A 16,727-nucleotide genomic window follows, 5' to 3' on the forward strand; every position below is an offset into this window, starting at 1 on the left:
TAGAGCCATGCTGGTAGAGCGTGATGCCCACCTTTCTCCGTGTAGAAATTGTCTCTCTTTCTAAGGAGCTTACAGCTTAGCACTTCAGGAAAGACATCCTTCAGTTTCACAATACTATAGTTTGTAAATTTTTTGAAGATACAAGTAATCATTAGTATCAATATAATTTGGGAATTCTAGAAGGCTGGTGAAATATATGAGGTTTCCATCTATAGAGGAAGTATTTGTTAGTACTTTCTTTGTGTTCTTAAGAACTTAAGTTCATGTGACTTAAGAACTTGAAATATGCTGGTTTGAATTGAGATATGCTACAAGAATAAGGTACCAGATTTTGAAGTCTTAGTATGAGAAACAAAAAAAAAAATATATATATATATATATATATATATATATGTAACAAATGTATATGTGTGTGTGTGTGTGTGTGTGTGTGTGTGTGTATATATATATATATATTTAGTTAGGTGTTCAGTCGTGTCCAACTCTTTGGGGCCCATGGACTGTAGCCCACCAGATTCCTCAGTCCATGGGATTTTCCAGGCAAGAATACTAGAGTGAGTTACCATTTCTTTCTCCAGGCAATCTTCCCGACCCAGGGATCCTATCTGGGTCTCCCACATTGCAGGCTGGCTATTTACCTTCTGAGCCACCAGGGAAGCCCTGTAAAGTATATTGATATGTCTTTAATTGATTACTTATTGCAATGATACTATATGTGCATTGGGTTAAATAAAACATTAAAATAATTTCACTTTTTTTTTTCTTTTTAGGCTTTTAACCTATCAGAACATTTTACAATAACGTATGTAACTTGTATTCTATGTATACTGGATAGTGCTGGTCTTTTTTATGGAATCTAAGAGATAACTTGTTTTAACCAGAATCCCAAATGATTCTGATGCAAGTTCTTAAATCACTCTTTGAAAAGCAGTAAACTGTGATGGTGATTTTAGTAATGCCAGCCTAGGAGCTTGAATTCTTGGACAAAGTGGATGCCAGAGCTTAAATAAGAAGATGTACATCAGAGCAAGATGTTTTGAAAAAAGAATTGAGTTTTGATGACTGATGTGGAGGAAGAATGAAATGGTAGTACAGAATCCAAGGTGGCAAGCATGTAGTATATTCTGGTATTGGTCAAAGCTGCTTAACTCTGGGCCTGTTCTGTTTCTTGTTTATCACGATACCACGTGATTCTAGAAGCTCTGGTGGAACTCCTTTCACATTAACTTTTGGGTGCTTGGTTTGATGTTGACTCCATCTTATCTAAAGCATACACTCTTATCCTTACAAAAAGTTTTTTAAAAACTTGTTTTCAGTTACTTGAGTTGACTTTTATTCACAATTTGGTGATATCTTTCTAATGTGTTTTGAAGGTTTTTTGGACAGGGAGAAGTATAAATTAAGATTTATTTCTGAAGAAAATTCAAGCAGACTGCATAACCTAGCAATTAGAATTAATAAAAGATAAATATGAAAATATATGTCATAAACAGGCCTGTATTCCATATTAGGATGCTAAAATCAGAAATACTTATGCAAATTTCTAAAGCTAGAGTCAAATGGAATTTTAGAGAGAAAGTGACAATAACTTAGCGGGACAAGCTTAGAGATGAAGAAAATGAGGTCCAGAGTAATTATATAGTCTGTTCAGTATCTGGTTTTTGTGGTTCAGCCTCTCAGTTGTGTCTGACTCTTTGCAACGCCATGGACTGCATCATGCTAGGCTTCCTGTCTATTAACCCAGTATCTGTTTAGTAGAAACTTGAGTAATAGAATCTAGGGTTCCTGATTTAGTTTCTTTTAAAAGTATTTGAAGATACTCTGGAAGATGCTTGTTTTTAAAATATTAACTGCTTTTAGACTAAGCATGTTCAGTAACCTTAGGTTGTTGAGTTGTTGCTAAGTTGTGTCCAACTCTTGCAGCCCCACGGGCTGTAGCCCTCCAGGCTCCTCTGTCCATGGGATTTCCCAAGCAAGAATACTAGAGTGGGTTGCCATTTCCTTCACCAGCGGATCTTCCCCACCCAGGGATCGAACCCACGTCTCCGGCATTGGCAGGTGGGTTCTTTAGCACTGAGCCACTGAGGAAATCCTGTGAACTTTCAGTAGCCTCACAGCCGTCAGTGTGTTAGTGAAGTCGCTCAGTCCTGTCCGACTCTTTGCGACCCCATCGACTACACAGTCCATGGAATTCCCCAGGCCAGAATACTGGGGTGGGTAGCCTTTCCCTTCTCCAGGGAATCTAGAACACGAGCTTCTTGTTAAACACACACACACACACACACACACACAACTTAGCTGTAAAGTTAGTGTCGGCAATAAGAGTTTACCACAACCGTGTGAATCACACGGTGTTTAGCAGGTTGGCATTTTTATGTCCAACCTCTCATTCTTAAAATTTTAAGTCTCCAGTTAACGCTATCAAATATAAGCCCAAACTGGAATATTGTTTCTAGAAAAAATTATGGCTACACACAAGACTCAGATTATATTCTTCACACTGACAACTTTCAGCACTTTATAATTCCTAAAGCTGAGGGCCTGCACTATTCTTGAATATCTTCACTTTCGTTTTCCAACTTCTACTCAACATAAACTCTTCTCTCAAGATTAGATATACACACACACACATCACAGAATGTGTTCAACCTACTCTCAACATCAATTGTAATATAAAAACTCCAGATGATCTAAATTTTACACTAAGTAGTGTAATTTTGAGAATTGAGATTTTAATCCTATGCTACTTCGGAGGAAAAAAAAATGTGAAAAGAAATGTAACTTAATTCATTTATTAGGAAAAAAATATTACTCTTCAAGTTTTGGCAGGTTCCCAAAGTGAAGTGTTCTTATGTATGAGTTAAAAGCTACCGCCAAACACGCCCAAGTTTGTGTTTTTAAAGGGAGAGGAGAGAAAACAAAGAAAAGGACATCAACGCTGATTTTTAAATAAATACTTTCGTTCGTTCTTAATAATATGCCTAAGGCACATCTCTAAAGAACATCCCCCCACACACTTAAAAGATCAGCCCAGTTCTCCTGTCCAGTCTCTTCTGCGCTGTAATTCATTAAGGGTGGAAGTGTGCAAACGGTGAAAGGAATCCGGGGACAGACAGCCTCGGAGGAGGCGACCTCTAGAAACTGTCGGCCTCCAGCAATGGATCATTCCAAGCCTAGAAGGTCTTGGTGCTCACCCCAAACGCGCAGAAAAGTGCCCTTCGGAAAGAAACCACTTTTATTCAGGGTTTATCCTCTGGTCACTCCAGATTAAATACTGTGATAGAAGACGAAAGCGACGGAGAAGAGGATTTTAAAAGGAAGGCGGAGTAATTAAACAGAAGAGATAAGGTTTGTCCCGAAATCTTCGCCTCTGTTAAAAACCCCCAAAGTCATCAAACCGATAGCAACCCTGAACGTTCGCTGGGAGAAACGGGAGTTAAAAAGACTCAGTTAACTAAGATTTCAAAAATATTACATCTGCAGGAATGTAAAGGAAGACAAAAATGTCAAAGAACGCATTTTCAATAAAGCATCTCCCAGCCAGTGTGACCCGGGTGCCACCACCCAGCACAGCACCCGGCCCCACCGCGCCCCCCGGGAAAACTGGGAAAGACTGGGGCAGTGCTGAAGGAAGTACCTTGTTTTGTCTCCAAAAGGCAACATAGCAAACGAGGGGAGTTGGAGGTACACACCAGGCGGCCTCGGCGGACCCTGGACTGCAGGAGGCGTCGGGGGCGACGACTCGCCCAGGTGAGGCGGGTCGCTCGAAGCCGGCTTCCCTACGGTCCCCGCCGTCGCGCCGCCGCCCGCTCGCCCCGCGCCGCGCCGCACCGCGCCGCACCGCGCCGCCCCCTGGCGGGGAGCGCCAGGCCGGACCGCGGCGGTGCGCCGGAGGGTGGGAGTCCGGCGGCCAGCCCCGGCCGGCTCCTCCACCATCACCGCCCCGAGCGCGCCTCCCTCCCGCCCGAGGCGGCCAGCGCCGGCTGCCCGAAGGCCGCTGCCCCGAGCCGGCGACGGCGAAGTCCGGGCCCCTTCTCCAAAGGAGTGCGCCTGGGAGTCAGCACCCGTCCGCGCGCAGCAGCCTCGCCCTCGCTGCGGCTTCGCATCAACTCTCCGGCTTCCGGGCACCCTCCCGCCTCCCACTCTTCGTTCCACCCTCCTAGCCCCTCGGCTTCAGCCTGGATGCCTCTCCAATTCTCCCGCGGGCGCTTCCCACGCGCGCCTCGACTGTCCGCTGCGCAGCCTCCTCCCCAAGCACAGGCTCCCTTCTCCCCACCCTCCGCAGCAGCCGCCCCGGTGCTTGGCTCCGGACCAGGAAGACTGGCCTCCGGGGTCGCCTCGGGCCGCGCGGGACCTGCCACCCCCCCGGGGTCAGCTCTCCGCCGTCCTTTGTGTGCGCGCCGCCAGCCCCTCCACGGAGCGCCTTCCACGCCGCCGCCTTGCGCGCAAACGCGAAGGAAAGGAAGAGCGCGGGACAACCAGGGGACTGGGAGGGGGGCAAAAGACGACAGCACTCACTCTGGGAAGGTTCCGGCATGGTGCTGCCTTTGGGTGCTTCTCGGTCTCGCCCCTACCCCGGCTTCTCCGCCCCGCCAGGGCCGGGGCAAAGGGGGACGGGGGAGGAGCGGAGCCACGGGGACCGCGTTGGAAATGGTGCTTCTGGAGCTGCAGGGAAGGGGGTCAAGCACTGTTTTGGTTTCGCTAAGGAGAGTTAGGGGAACCAGGAGGCTAGAGAAAGGCCCGTGAGAACAAATATATGGAAATAATCTTGCTCCCAGGGACTACCAGGGCTGCCGGCGTGTGGAGGGGGTGGGGGTGGGGGTTCGGCACATACATTTTTGTATTTGAACTTTTGTGAGCAAGTTGGATCGGATCCGACGCTTGGGTTTTTCGACTGCACTCGCCTTAAAAGTCGAGGTCTCTACACCGTAAGATCATGGCCCAACTTCAAAAGCAAAGGGCCTGAGAGTGGAGACTGCTTAATGCTTAAAGAAGGGGAGCATTCAATAGAGGAGAGAGAGAAACCCCAGGTCACGCTCCATGCCCCCGCCGGGGCTTCCGCGGCTCCTCTTCTTACCTGGTGCCTTTCCTAACAAAGTAAGAGAAGGTAAAGTCCCAGTGATCGTCCAGCCACGCTTCGACCGAGTCCTGGTCCCATTGCCGTTGCGGCCGCGCGGAGCCGGGGCCGGCCCTCTCCATGATCAGCGCGGCGTGTCTCTGTGGTCAGCTGGTGCTGGTTTTCCACTCCAGCTGGGGTCCCTCCCTCGGAGGAGCAGAACTCGCCTCGAGACCCTCCCCCCTTCGCCCTGCTTCAGTCGGGCAGGCTTTCGGCGGAGCTGCTCAGTCGCCGGGCCAGCCTCCTGCCGCGCCCCGCCTCTCCAGGTCCTCACCGTTTCCAGGTGCGGAGGGCGGGGGGGGGTGGGGGGGTGGGGGGGGTGCCGCAGCCCCGCGCCTTCCCCGGGGTGTGTCTGAGACTGGCTCTGAAAGTCTCTCTAGTCTCTAGATTCCGGGGCGGCCAGGGCGGCGACTGGCGAGCTCTCCGGAAGCCTAGTGGCCAGGACTAGAAAGGAGGCCGTGCGGCCGCTGGGGTGCGCTGCATGCCAAGCCGGCTCCGGAGGAGCGCGCAAAGGTGACGGTGGATGTGTTCGCTGAGCGTCCCTCTCTAGGCAAGGAAAGGTCACGCTGTGGAGACCCAGCCCAAACCCAGAGAGCTGTAGCTGGGGAAATTTTCGCCCGAAAATGAGAGGTGCTGGTAGCCCGCGCTCTTTTCCCCGGGCCTGGGAGAACAATGACTGTCCTGCCTCACTTTCCGCCAGATCAGCGCGTGGGTCTGGGAGGAGCTGGGACCCACCTCCCACGAAGCCCTGACGGCGCAACGGCTCAGGGCGCCCCAGCCAAGGGACCACATCTGGGGTGACGAGATCTGGGACGTGAGTCACCAAAATAGATTTAACAGTCCTGGTGGGTAACTTCTAACAGAGCCATTCCTGTGATTAACGTTAATAACCATAGTAAGTATAAATTAACTGCCTTCACAAGAAAGGCTTAATTTGCATTTCCCCCTTTCCTAACTGGAAAAAGATAAAGGTAAATTGAGATACAATAATCACCATGGTTTGTGTATGAAATCACAAATCTCCATACAAGTAGGTTAACTTGATCTACGGGGCAGTCCCCAGGTACCGTGCAGAGCAGCCAGTTAGCCCAGTTTTTAATTCTTCATTTATATTGAACTGGAGTTAAAGTACACATACCACGAAAAATGTATCCGTTTAAAAGGACTCAGCATTCCTACCCTGTTTTGTCGTTATCCTCATCATGCTTTGATAGGGCTTCCCTTGTGGCTCAGCTGGTAAAAAAAAAAAAAAAAAACTGCCTGTAACTGCGGCTGGGTTCGATCCCTGGGTTGGGGTGTTCCCCCGGAGAAGGGAGAGGCTACCCACTCCAGTGTTCTGGCCTGGAGAATTCCCTGGACTGTATAGTCTGCTGCTGCTGCTAAGTCGCTTCAGTCGTGTCCGACTCTGTGCGACCCCAGAGACGGCTCCGCCGTTCCTGGGATTCTCTAGGCAAGAACGCTGGAGTGGGTCGCCATTTCCTTCTCCAATGCATGCAAGTGAAAAGTGAACGTGAAGTCGCTCAGTCGTGTCCCACTCTTCGCGACCCCATGGACTGCAGTCTACCAGGCTCCTCCGCCCATGGGATTTTTCCAGGCAAGAGTACTGGAGCGGGTTGCCTTTGCCTTCTCCGCTGTATAGTCTACGGGGCTGCAAAGAGTCAGACAGGACTGAGCGACTTTCACTTCACTTCTATCATGCTTCACAAAAAAGAATTGGGAGTCTTCCCTTGCTTTATTCTCATCCCCATCTCCCTGCGGTTTTAATATGGTATTTTGCAATGACCTAATTTTTTTGGCAGAATTAAACTGGAGCTGTGTGTTTCACAACGTGTGAACGACACCATTAGCAGTGATATACCAAAAGTGATTTAGCTGACATACTTTTAACAAACTCCTTTCCAAATATTCTTGGCAAGAATGTAAGACATTACTCACTACATAGAAACACGTAATTAAACAGATAATATGAGAACTTTAAGAAATGTCTTCCAGTCCCCCAGTGCAATGGTTTATACTTCCTTCATTAAATGATTGTCCTTTTGTCATTTCCGTTTCTTTGAAACTTCACTGCTGTATGCCAGTAGCCACAAACCAGTAAAAAGCAAGCAAAGGAGTATGAACTAATACATGATAAGTTATATCAGATTTTAAAATGAGGATGATCTTCTAATTTCTTACTATGATAGTGATTATAGCGCTCATGACCTAAAGACCATCTCCTCAGTGCTCAATTTTTCTCTGTGGAAGGTCATGCATTTCTCCTCTCAGGAGGGCAATTATATTTTAAAATTCTACTTCCAACTAAGGATGGAGTGAATTTTTGGCTTAAAATGCTTGCTTTGGTTGGCTACCATGATTAAATAAACAGGCATTATCCAAATGTCCCTTTTCTCTCCCAACCTGAAAGGGTTAAATTATCAGAAACCAGGAAGGCGTCTAAAAAAAATTGTGCAAGAAAAACAATCCCTGGACTCTCCCATCAGTGAGTCTCAATTCTGTGTGGTATAGATGTTGGGTGGGGGTTACTGTGAAGGGATGGGATGAGGCATTTCAAACTGTTCTAGTCTCGAGAAAACTCAGAACAGTACCTCTTGTAACTTTAAAGTACTTAAAGTTAAGAATATTTTGAATTGGCCTCACCCTGGCATCTTGTTCTCTGGCTTCTTTTATTCTTTATCCCAGTTTCCTCCATTTTTTTTTTTTTTTAACATACATTCTTTCTAACTTATTGGTATGGATTGCTCTAAGCATATCAAATCTTGTTTTAGAATAAGTTGAAGGATGAGTAATAATAAACATTACGAGGAAATAACTTGGAAGGTGAGGTAAATGCTACTTAAAACAACAACAACAAAAAATGCAATGACCTAACAGACAAGCCCTCCAACCTGTTATATTCTCATTGTACTAGGAAAAAACTCAAATCTCTAACATGGCTTACAAGGTTCTGTATGACTTTTACTCATTTCTGTTGCTAAAGGTTTTGTTCATACAACTAGAAAAAACAAATAAAACCGTGGATGATCAAATTCCTTTTCCAAAAGAGAACACAGATTATGAAAGTCATGACATCTTTCCTGCCTTGTTTTTTTTTTTTTTTTTCAAATACTACATAGTATCTTCTTTTTTCTTACAGCAAACATATATTCTAAGCTTGAGAAAATTGAGTCAATATATTAGCACATATAATAGGATCTAGGTCCCTCATTGTTGAAGGGGAAGCCTAGAAGGTACATTGTGATGTTGAAATGGAATTGGAGGTTAAAAATTAAATGTGTGTGTGTGTGTGTGTGTGTGTGTGTGTGTGCATGATGTGGGGAAATCCCACATGACAAGGAAATGCAGGCAGCTTTTAAGAGCTGTGGGCAGCCTGCAGCTGATAGCCTACAAGGAGCTCCAGCCACCAAGAAAATTAATTTTTTGGTATTATAACTGTAAGATTAAGAACTAAAGTGAGCTCAAAAGCAGATATTTCCCCAGTCACGCCTCAAATGAGACCACAACCACAATTCCAGCCAATAAACTGATTGCACCCTTATGAGATGCTAAGCAGTAGACATCTTCATAACCAACATCTTAATAACACTGAGTCCTATATCTATTAATGTATGTATTTATCCATTTACTTCAATCTTTTAAAATTTCTCCCAGCAGTGTCTTGAAGTTTTTAGTGTACATGTCTTACATGTATTTTGTTAAACTTATTTCAATATATATCCCACTGTCACTGAGAAATACTAGAAGCAATGATATTCATGTGTCAGAGTACACTTAGTCCTAGATTTTGGCTTAAAAATATGTTTCTTCACTTTAAAAGAAACCAAGAGTCTCTGTAGAAGATTCCAGGTCTGTGACAGGGAAAGCGCAAAATATACCTGGAAAATATTGTTTTGACAGAATGTAAGAAAGACTTAAACATAATGCCAGCATATCAGAACAGAGGACTTCCAAAGTCTAATACAAGTCTGAAACAATTAGAATATCAAAATACGTATTGATATATATTGACATATACTGATAGTAACAAATTTTAAACCATTGACTAAAATAAGAAACTGTGATTCCATACTGATATAAATAAATAACTAGATAAGCAAATAAACAGAAGAGAAAGGAATGTTCCTTACACTAGAATGTCAACAAAATGAATATAAAAGGAATCATGTAATTACAAAATCATTGAAAATAAGTTGTTAGTCACTCAGCCACCTCCGACTCTTTGCGACCCCATGGACTAGAGCCCACCAGGCTCCTCTGTCCATAGAATTCTCCAGGCAAGAATACTGGAGTGGGTAGCCATTCCCTTCTCCAGGCGATCTTCTTGACCTAGGCGTTGAACCTGGGTTTTCTGTATAGCAGACAGATTCTTTTACTGTCTGAGCCACTAGGGAAGCCCAGAAAAATCACTAATGGTCATTAGAATTAACTGATGAGAGTGTGATGATGGGTGGGATATTTACATAGCTTGAAGTATCACCTGGCAGGTTTCTTATTAGTTACCATGGGCAAATAGTATCTTTACAACAAAGAGACTCTAACCAAGTGATTCATTATCACTTCAGATCAGATCAGATCAGATCAGTCGCTCAGTCGTGTCCGACTCTTTGCGACCCCATGAATCGCATCACGCCAGGCCTCCCTGTCCCTCACCAACTCCTGGAGTTCACCCAGACTCACGTCCATCGAGTCAGTGATGCCATCCAGCCATCTCATCCTCTGTCGTCCCCTTCTCCTCCTGTCCCCAATCCCTCCCAGCATCAGAGTCTTTTCCAATGAGTCAACTCTTTGCATGAGGTGGCCAAAGTACTGGAGTTTCAGCTTGAGCATCATTCCTTCCAAAGAAATCCCAGGGCTGATCTCCTTCAGAATGGCTTGGTTGGGTCTCCTTGCAGTCCAAGGGACTCTCAAGAGTCTTCTCCAACACCACAGTTCAAAAGCATCAGTTCTTCGGCACTCAGCCTTCTTCATAGTCCAACTCTCACATCCGTACATGACCACAGGAAAAACCATAGCCTTGACTAGACGGACCTTTGTTGGCAAAGTAATGTCTCTGCTTTTATTGGGACAAACCAATAGTATACACATTTAATAGAACATACTGAGGAGGATACAACATTATATTTATGTCATTACTGTCAAAATTGTGAATCTAATCATGAGGATGAGATTGATTGATTTCCATACAAACATACCTAGATTGAGGGACATTCTGCAAAATAACTCGCCTGCATGCTTCAAAGATTTTAAGGTCAAGAAAGGTAAAGACTGAGCTGTAGTTATCCATTGCTATGGAATGATATTACCACAATATTAGTGGCTTAAAGCAACACACATTCATTATCTCTGTTTCTGTGAATTAGGAGTCTAGGTTGGTTGAGCTGGGCACTCTGCTCAGGGGTGTCTCACAAGGGAATCAAGGTGCTGGCCAGATCTACAGTCTCATCTGAGGCTCAACTGGAGAAGGATCCTCTTCTACGATTACTCAGACTGTTGGCAGAATTAACTTTCTTGGGATTACAGAACTGAGAAATTCTTTCTCTTGCTGGATGCTGGCTGAAACTTTTACAGGTCACTGGCTGAAGGCCCCTCTCTGGTTCTCAAAGCCACTTTCAGTGCCTTGCCACGTGGAGCTTTCCAACGTGGCCACTTGTTTCCTCAGAACCAGCAAGGGAGACAGCCTCCAACAAGAAGGGCAGTTTTTTAATAATGTCATCCAAACTGTCACAGACGCATCATCACATGCATACCTTTGCCATATTGTTTGTTGGAAGTGTGGGCAAAAGAACACGTTGCCTGCCGTTTCAGTAAACAGCGAATGTTGCCTGCCATCAAGCCTTCAGCCACTGCAGCTGTCCCAACCGTGTGCCCAGAGGGGAATATAGGACGGAGACACACAGGATACTAGTCTAGATAGTTAAGATGCATATCTAAAAGGACTAATTTCTATGACCCCAGACTCTAGCATCTTCCCATACACAGAAAAGCACTAAAATCATTCATTTCAGATGGCTGTGTGTGTGTATGATTAGCAGTAATATTTTGATGTTTGACAACATGGTTTTTGTTTTGTTTTTCAGCAAAGACTCTTTCATGCTCTGGCTCCTCCCTTATCTCCTTGGAATAGTCCCTCAGAGCTATTTGAGAGGATGCGTCCTAGGCTACGGGCTTCTGTAGTGGCTCTGATGGTAAAGAATCTGCCTGCAAAGCAGAAGACAGGTTCGATCCTTGGGTCAGGAAGATCCCTTGGAGAAGGGAATGACAACCCACTCCAGCATTCTTGCCTGGAGAATTCCAGGAACAGAGGAGCCTGGTGGACTACAGTCCATGGGGTCATAAAGAGTTGGGGACAACTGAGTGACTAACATTTTCACTTTTCATCCTAGCTATAGTCCTTAGTAAGGCCAATGAATAAAATATAATTCTCAACTTTTAGGTTGTACTTTTTTTTTTTAGTAGAAAGAAACAAATTAAGGTTTTGCCCTTGACCATACCAGGGTGTAAATAGAGGATGAAGGGATCATGGAGGCTACCTCAAGAATCCACCTAGAATAATATTGTAGAATAAGGTATAGTGATTGGGACATAACATGTGTTCAGTAGCTATTTGTTGGGTCAATTTAAACAGAAATGTGGGCTTTTTAAAGAGTATTTGGCAGTTGTTTTTGTTCAGTCATTAAGTCTTTGTGACTGTGGACTGCAGCACACCAGGCTCTTCTGTCCTCCACTCTCTCCCAGACTTTGTTCAAATTCCTGTCCATTGCGTCAGTGATGCTATCTAATCATCTCATCCTCTGCTGCCCCCTTCTCCTTTTGCCTTCAGTCTTTCCCAGCATCAGGGTCTTTTCCAAGGAGTCAGCTTTTTGCATCAGGTTGCCAAAGTATTGGAGCTTCAGCTTCAGCGTCAGTACTTCCATTGAAGATTCAGGACTGATTTCCTTTAGGATTGATTTCCTTGGTTTGATTGGTTTGATTTCCTTGCAGTCCATAGGACTCTCAAGAGTCTTCTCCAGCACCACAATTCCAATGCATCAATTCTTTGGCACTCAGCCTTCTTTATGGTCCAACTCTCACATCTGTGCATGACTACTGGAAAAAACAGTTTTGACTATACGGACCTTTGTCAGCAAAGTGATGTCTCTGCTTTGTAAAATGTTGTCTAGGTTTGTCATAGCTTTCCTTCCAAGGAGCAAGTGTCTTTTAATTTCACGGCTGCAGTCACTATCCACATTGATTTTGGAGCCCAATAAAATAAAATCTGTCATTGCTTCCACTTTTCCCCTTTTGTTTCCCCCTTTTATGAAGTGATGGAACTGGATTCCATGGTCTTAGTTTTTTGAATGTTGAGTTTTAAGGCAGCTTTTTCACTCTCCTCTTTCACCATTGTCAAGAGGCTCTTTAGTTCCTCTTCACTTTCTGTCATAAGGGTGGTATCATCTGCATATCTGAAGCTGTTGATACTTCTCCCAGCCATCTTGATTCCAGCTTGTGATTCATCAAGCCTGGCAGTTGTATGATGCTTATTTAACTGCATATAAGTTAAATAAGCAGGGTGACAATATACAGTCTTGTCATACTCGTTTCCTAATTTTGAACCAGTCCATGTCTGGTTCCAACTGTTGCTTCTTCACCTGCATACAAGTTTCTCAGGAGGCAGGTAAGGTGGTCTGGTATTCCCATCTCTTTAGGAATTTTCCACAGTTTTCTGTGATCCACACAGTCAAAGGCTTTGGTGTAGTCAATGAAGCAGAAATACATGTTTTTCCTGGAATTCCCTTGGTTTCTCCATGATGCAATGAATGTTGAGAATTTTATCTCTGGTTCCTCGGCCTTTTCTAAATCCATCTTGTACATTTTGAGATTCTCGATTCATGTACTGCTGAAGCCTAGCTTGAAGGATTTTGAGTATAAGCTTGCTAGCATGTGAGATGAGTGTAATTATATGGTAGTTTGAACATTCTTTGGCATTGCCCTTCTTTTGGAATGGAGAGGCGTTCCATTGGGATTGGAATGAAAACTTATTTTTTCCAGTCCTGTGGCCACTGCTGAGTCTTCAAATTTGTTGAGATATTGAATGCCACACTTAACAGCATCATCTTTTAGAATTTTGAAGTGAAGTGAAGTCTCTCAGTCATGTCCGACACTTGGCGACCCCATGGACCGTAGCCTACCATGCTCCTCCGTCCTTGGGAGTTTCCAGGCAAGAGTACTGGAGTGTGTTGCCATTTCCTTCTCCAGAGGATCTTCCCAACCCAGAATTGGGAAGATTTAAAATTTTAAATAGCTTTAAATTTTCACTCAACTTTGACACTGCCTATGGCAGTACTTTTGCTTATTGGATATATGTAAATATGTCAGCAACTGATCTTTGGGAAAGGTTTATTTCTTTTAGTGGTCTGTGGAAGTCTTATCACTCGTCACAAGATCATCCTTTATTTTTAGCAGCACTAGGCTCATGTGATCTAGCAGTTCTCTACAGAGAGCATTGGAGTACATATTTCAAGGTGTCACATGGTAGGGATCAGCTTAATATTTTAACTGCATAAATTTAAATCAAACCATAATTATGAATTTCAAAGACAGAACCAACCTATGAATAATAAGACCATGTTATGGTGCAGTGCAATGATTTCAATCAGTACACAGCATTTTCCCTCCAAATCAAACATAGGGTTTTTTACCTAAGTCTCTTGAAGCAGCCAAGAATTCTATTTGATATATAAAGGCTGATCTGTGTGAAGAGACATTACACAGTGCATGGCGAGCAGCTGTTCTTCCCATCAAGGAAGGTCACAATGAAAGGAAATGGACTTACATTCAAACAGGAGAGATTCTGGACAGATACTAGACACACGTTCCTGACAAAGGGATGCAGCACAGATGGATTCAGGATGAAAAACAACTGTGGAATTTCCCCCTAGCAACTTTTACAAATGAGGTGGACAACCATCTGTTGGTAACGCTTTGAAGTCCTGTCTCAGGGCAGATCAACCTCAGGAACTCCTGAGGCTTCTCACTACCCTTTCACCTGCATCTGCAGAAGATATTAAACAGAAGAATGGTGGTGTTTTAATTGATCAGTATAATAGGCACCATTCACAGAAACATGAAATAACCTAAAACACCTATACCCAGAACAAACCTATGCTCCTTTCATCCACTTTCCTGTTAAAGAAAAGATTTCATTCTCTAGAGAAAATATCTTGTGCTAGTCAGAATGGCTAAAAATAAAATAATTAGTTTAGAAAGAAATAGCAAGGAGTGAAACACTTTTAAAAGTCAACTGCATCTGGGTGTGACACACTTAACTAAAAACCAGTTTAAAAGTAGGTCATTTAAAAATAGACTCTTTAAAGGTTAAAGGAACAAAAATGTGTATGTTTAAATGTAAATCAAGAGATATAGTTTTGTTGATCTTGATTCCAGCCTAGAGAATCATTTGTCTTTTCTTTGTAAGTTACAGACTAAAATTTTTTTTAGGTGATGCTCAGTCTCATTTAAAACATCTCAGATGACTGCATAGACATCATTATGAAACCTGCTGCTGCTGCTGCTAAGTCACTTCGGTCGTGTCCGACTCTGTGCGACCCCATAGACGGCAGCCCACCAGGCTCCCCCGTCCCTGGCATTCTCCAGGCAAGAACACTGGAGTGGGTTGCCATTTCCTTCTCCAATTTTGAAGCCTGCCTTTTTCCAAATACGTAAGGAAAGTGTGATATAATTATAATGCCACAGAAAAAAAAAAAAAAAAAAAGAACCTCATGACCAGAGATAATTTTCATCTCTTAAGAGTAGCTTTTGGATAACTTGTTTGACTCAACTCTGAAAACAAAAGTCAACATTTTATAATTTAATAAAATCAACTAAAACTCAAAAAAGACCCAAAGTATTAGGGACACTTATGCAAAATTCTTCATTCAATTTTGCTACATGCCTTGAAAATAATACATGTTTTAAATAAACAAAGGCTGTATGGAGATGAAGCCAGAAGTTCATTCTTTTCACAGTGACTCAATTTTCCCATTCACTTCTTATAGGGAAATGAACAATATGTTGAAAGTAGGTAATGTACAACATTCTAGTCTGGAAGTTCCAGGATAAAATTCCAGCTATGCTTACATAAAACGTTGTCTTTAAATAATGGCACTTCCAAGAACAGTAATCAATAAATCAGTTGAAAGAAGGAACTGCTCTATGGAACAGGCCCTGCCTGATTCCTTCAGTTCATTTGTTTTCATTCTTCTCCGTCAGTGGAATCACTGAGGTGGTGCATATATTGGAAGTATTGTGCAATACTAGTCTGAGAACGTGAAAAAACATTTCTATAATGTCTTAAAACTCTAGAATTGATCAATGTAAGTTATTGTCTCTTTGCCATAGTTACCTTGGAAAGCCTTATGTTTTTATAAACTGTGTTGCCATTGCTTGAAACATTTTGGGAAATTTCTCTTTGAATTGCTTTCAGAGTCTGCATTTGACTTTTTGCATCTCTTCAGTAGTGACAATATTTTGGTTTGTAGATTTCATGCTGAGAGTGATTTTTTTATTTTTTTGGGTATATTTTAAAGAGCCCAAAGTTACTTCACCTATGGTCCGTTGGGAAATATGAGGGTTTTTTGTTTTTTTTTTGTAAAATGGTTACAAGGTTATGAGACTGATTTTTATAGTCTAGATTAGAAGTGTTGGAGAAGACTCTTGAGAGTCCCTTGGACTGCAAGGAGATCCATCCAGGCCATCTGAAGGAGATCAGCCCTGGGATTTCTTTGGAAGGAATGATGCTCAAGCTGAAACTCCAGTACTTTGGCCACCTCATGCAAAGAGTTGACTCATTGGAAAAGACTCTGATGCTGGGAGGGATTGGGGGCAAGAGGAGAAGGGGACGACAGAGGATGAGATGGCTGGATGGCATCACTGACTCAATGGATGTGAGTCTCCGTGAACTCCGGGAGTTGGTGATGGACAGACAGGGAGGTCTGGCGTGCTGCAATTCATGGGGTCGCAAAGAGTAGGACACAACTGAGCAACTGATCTGATCTGATTATCCTGTTTGTCAGCTATGTGACTGCCCAACACCTCAGTTCCTTTATTTGTAACAAGAGTAACAATGGTTCACATAGACTTGTTCTATTAAGTGATATAATAAATACACCATAGTAGTCAGAGTGCCCAGCACACAGTTAAACAGTTCTCACCTAGAGAATAACTCCATGAAGGGATTTCTAGACCTCTCCTTTCTATTAAACTCTCAACCCATCAATTCAGATCCAGCACATCCTTCAAAACTGACTCCAAATCCATTCTCTGAAGTCACCTTTTTTGTGTAAATAATTCATTTGTAATTTTCTCTTTTTCCAAGCAGTCATGGAGTCCTCAAGACTGATCTTTCATCATGACTCTTAAATCTTTTTCTCCAACCCACTTCCTGTCTTCAATCCTTGAAGCCATGCCTTCTCCATGCTACAGGCAGAGTGATCTTTCTGAAGTGTTAGCCTGATGGAGTCACTTCCCTCTTAAAACATGTCAGTGTCTCCCCATTATCCTCTGGTAGAGGATAATCTTCTCAGTAGGACATAGAAAGCTATTTGTGATCTGAAGTTGGTTTACTGCAGAAACT

General features: G+C 43.5%; 1 protein-coding gene across 1 annotated transcript; it reads right to left on the minus strand.

Annotated features, from left to right (window-relative positions):
* Positions 1–2,031: 2,031 nt before the first annotated feature.
* On the minus strand, positions 2,032–3,936 carry LOC129640890 (translation initiation factor IF-2-like). The gene is made up of 2 exons (XM_055565861.1): positions 3,638–3,936; positions 2,032–3,216 (listed from the first exon to the last, which is right to left on the minus strand). The coding sequence occupies exons 1-2, from the start codon at positions 3,934–3,936 to the stop codon at positions 3,174–3,176; spliced, it is 342 nt and encodes a 113-aa protein (XP_055421836.1). The 3' UTR covers positions 2,032–3,173.
* Between the last annotated feature and the right edge of the window lie 12,791 nt (positions 3,937–16,727).

The sequence above is a fragment of the Bubalus kerabau genome, unplaced genomic scaffold, assembly GCF_029407905.1.
Source record: "Bubalus kerabau isolate K-KA32 ecotype Philippines breed swamp buffalo unplaced genomic scaffold, PCC_UOA_SB_1v2 scaffold_50, whole genome shotgun sequence".
NCBI classification, from domain to species: domain Eukaryota; kingdom Metazoa; phylum Chordata; class Mammalia; order Artiodactyla; family Bovidae; genus Bubalus; species Bubalus kerabau.

Coding starts and splice junctions, on each gene's coding strand:
- LOC129640890 (XM_055565861.1), bottom strand. CDS start 3,936: ATGGTGGAGGAGCCGGCCGGGGCTGGCCGCCGGACTCCCACCCTCCGG. Junction 3,217..3,637: donor CCTTTTGGAGACAAAACAAG/GTACTTCCTTCA, acceptor TTCTTTCCGAAG/GGCACTTTTCTGCGCGTTTG.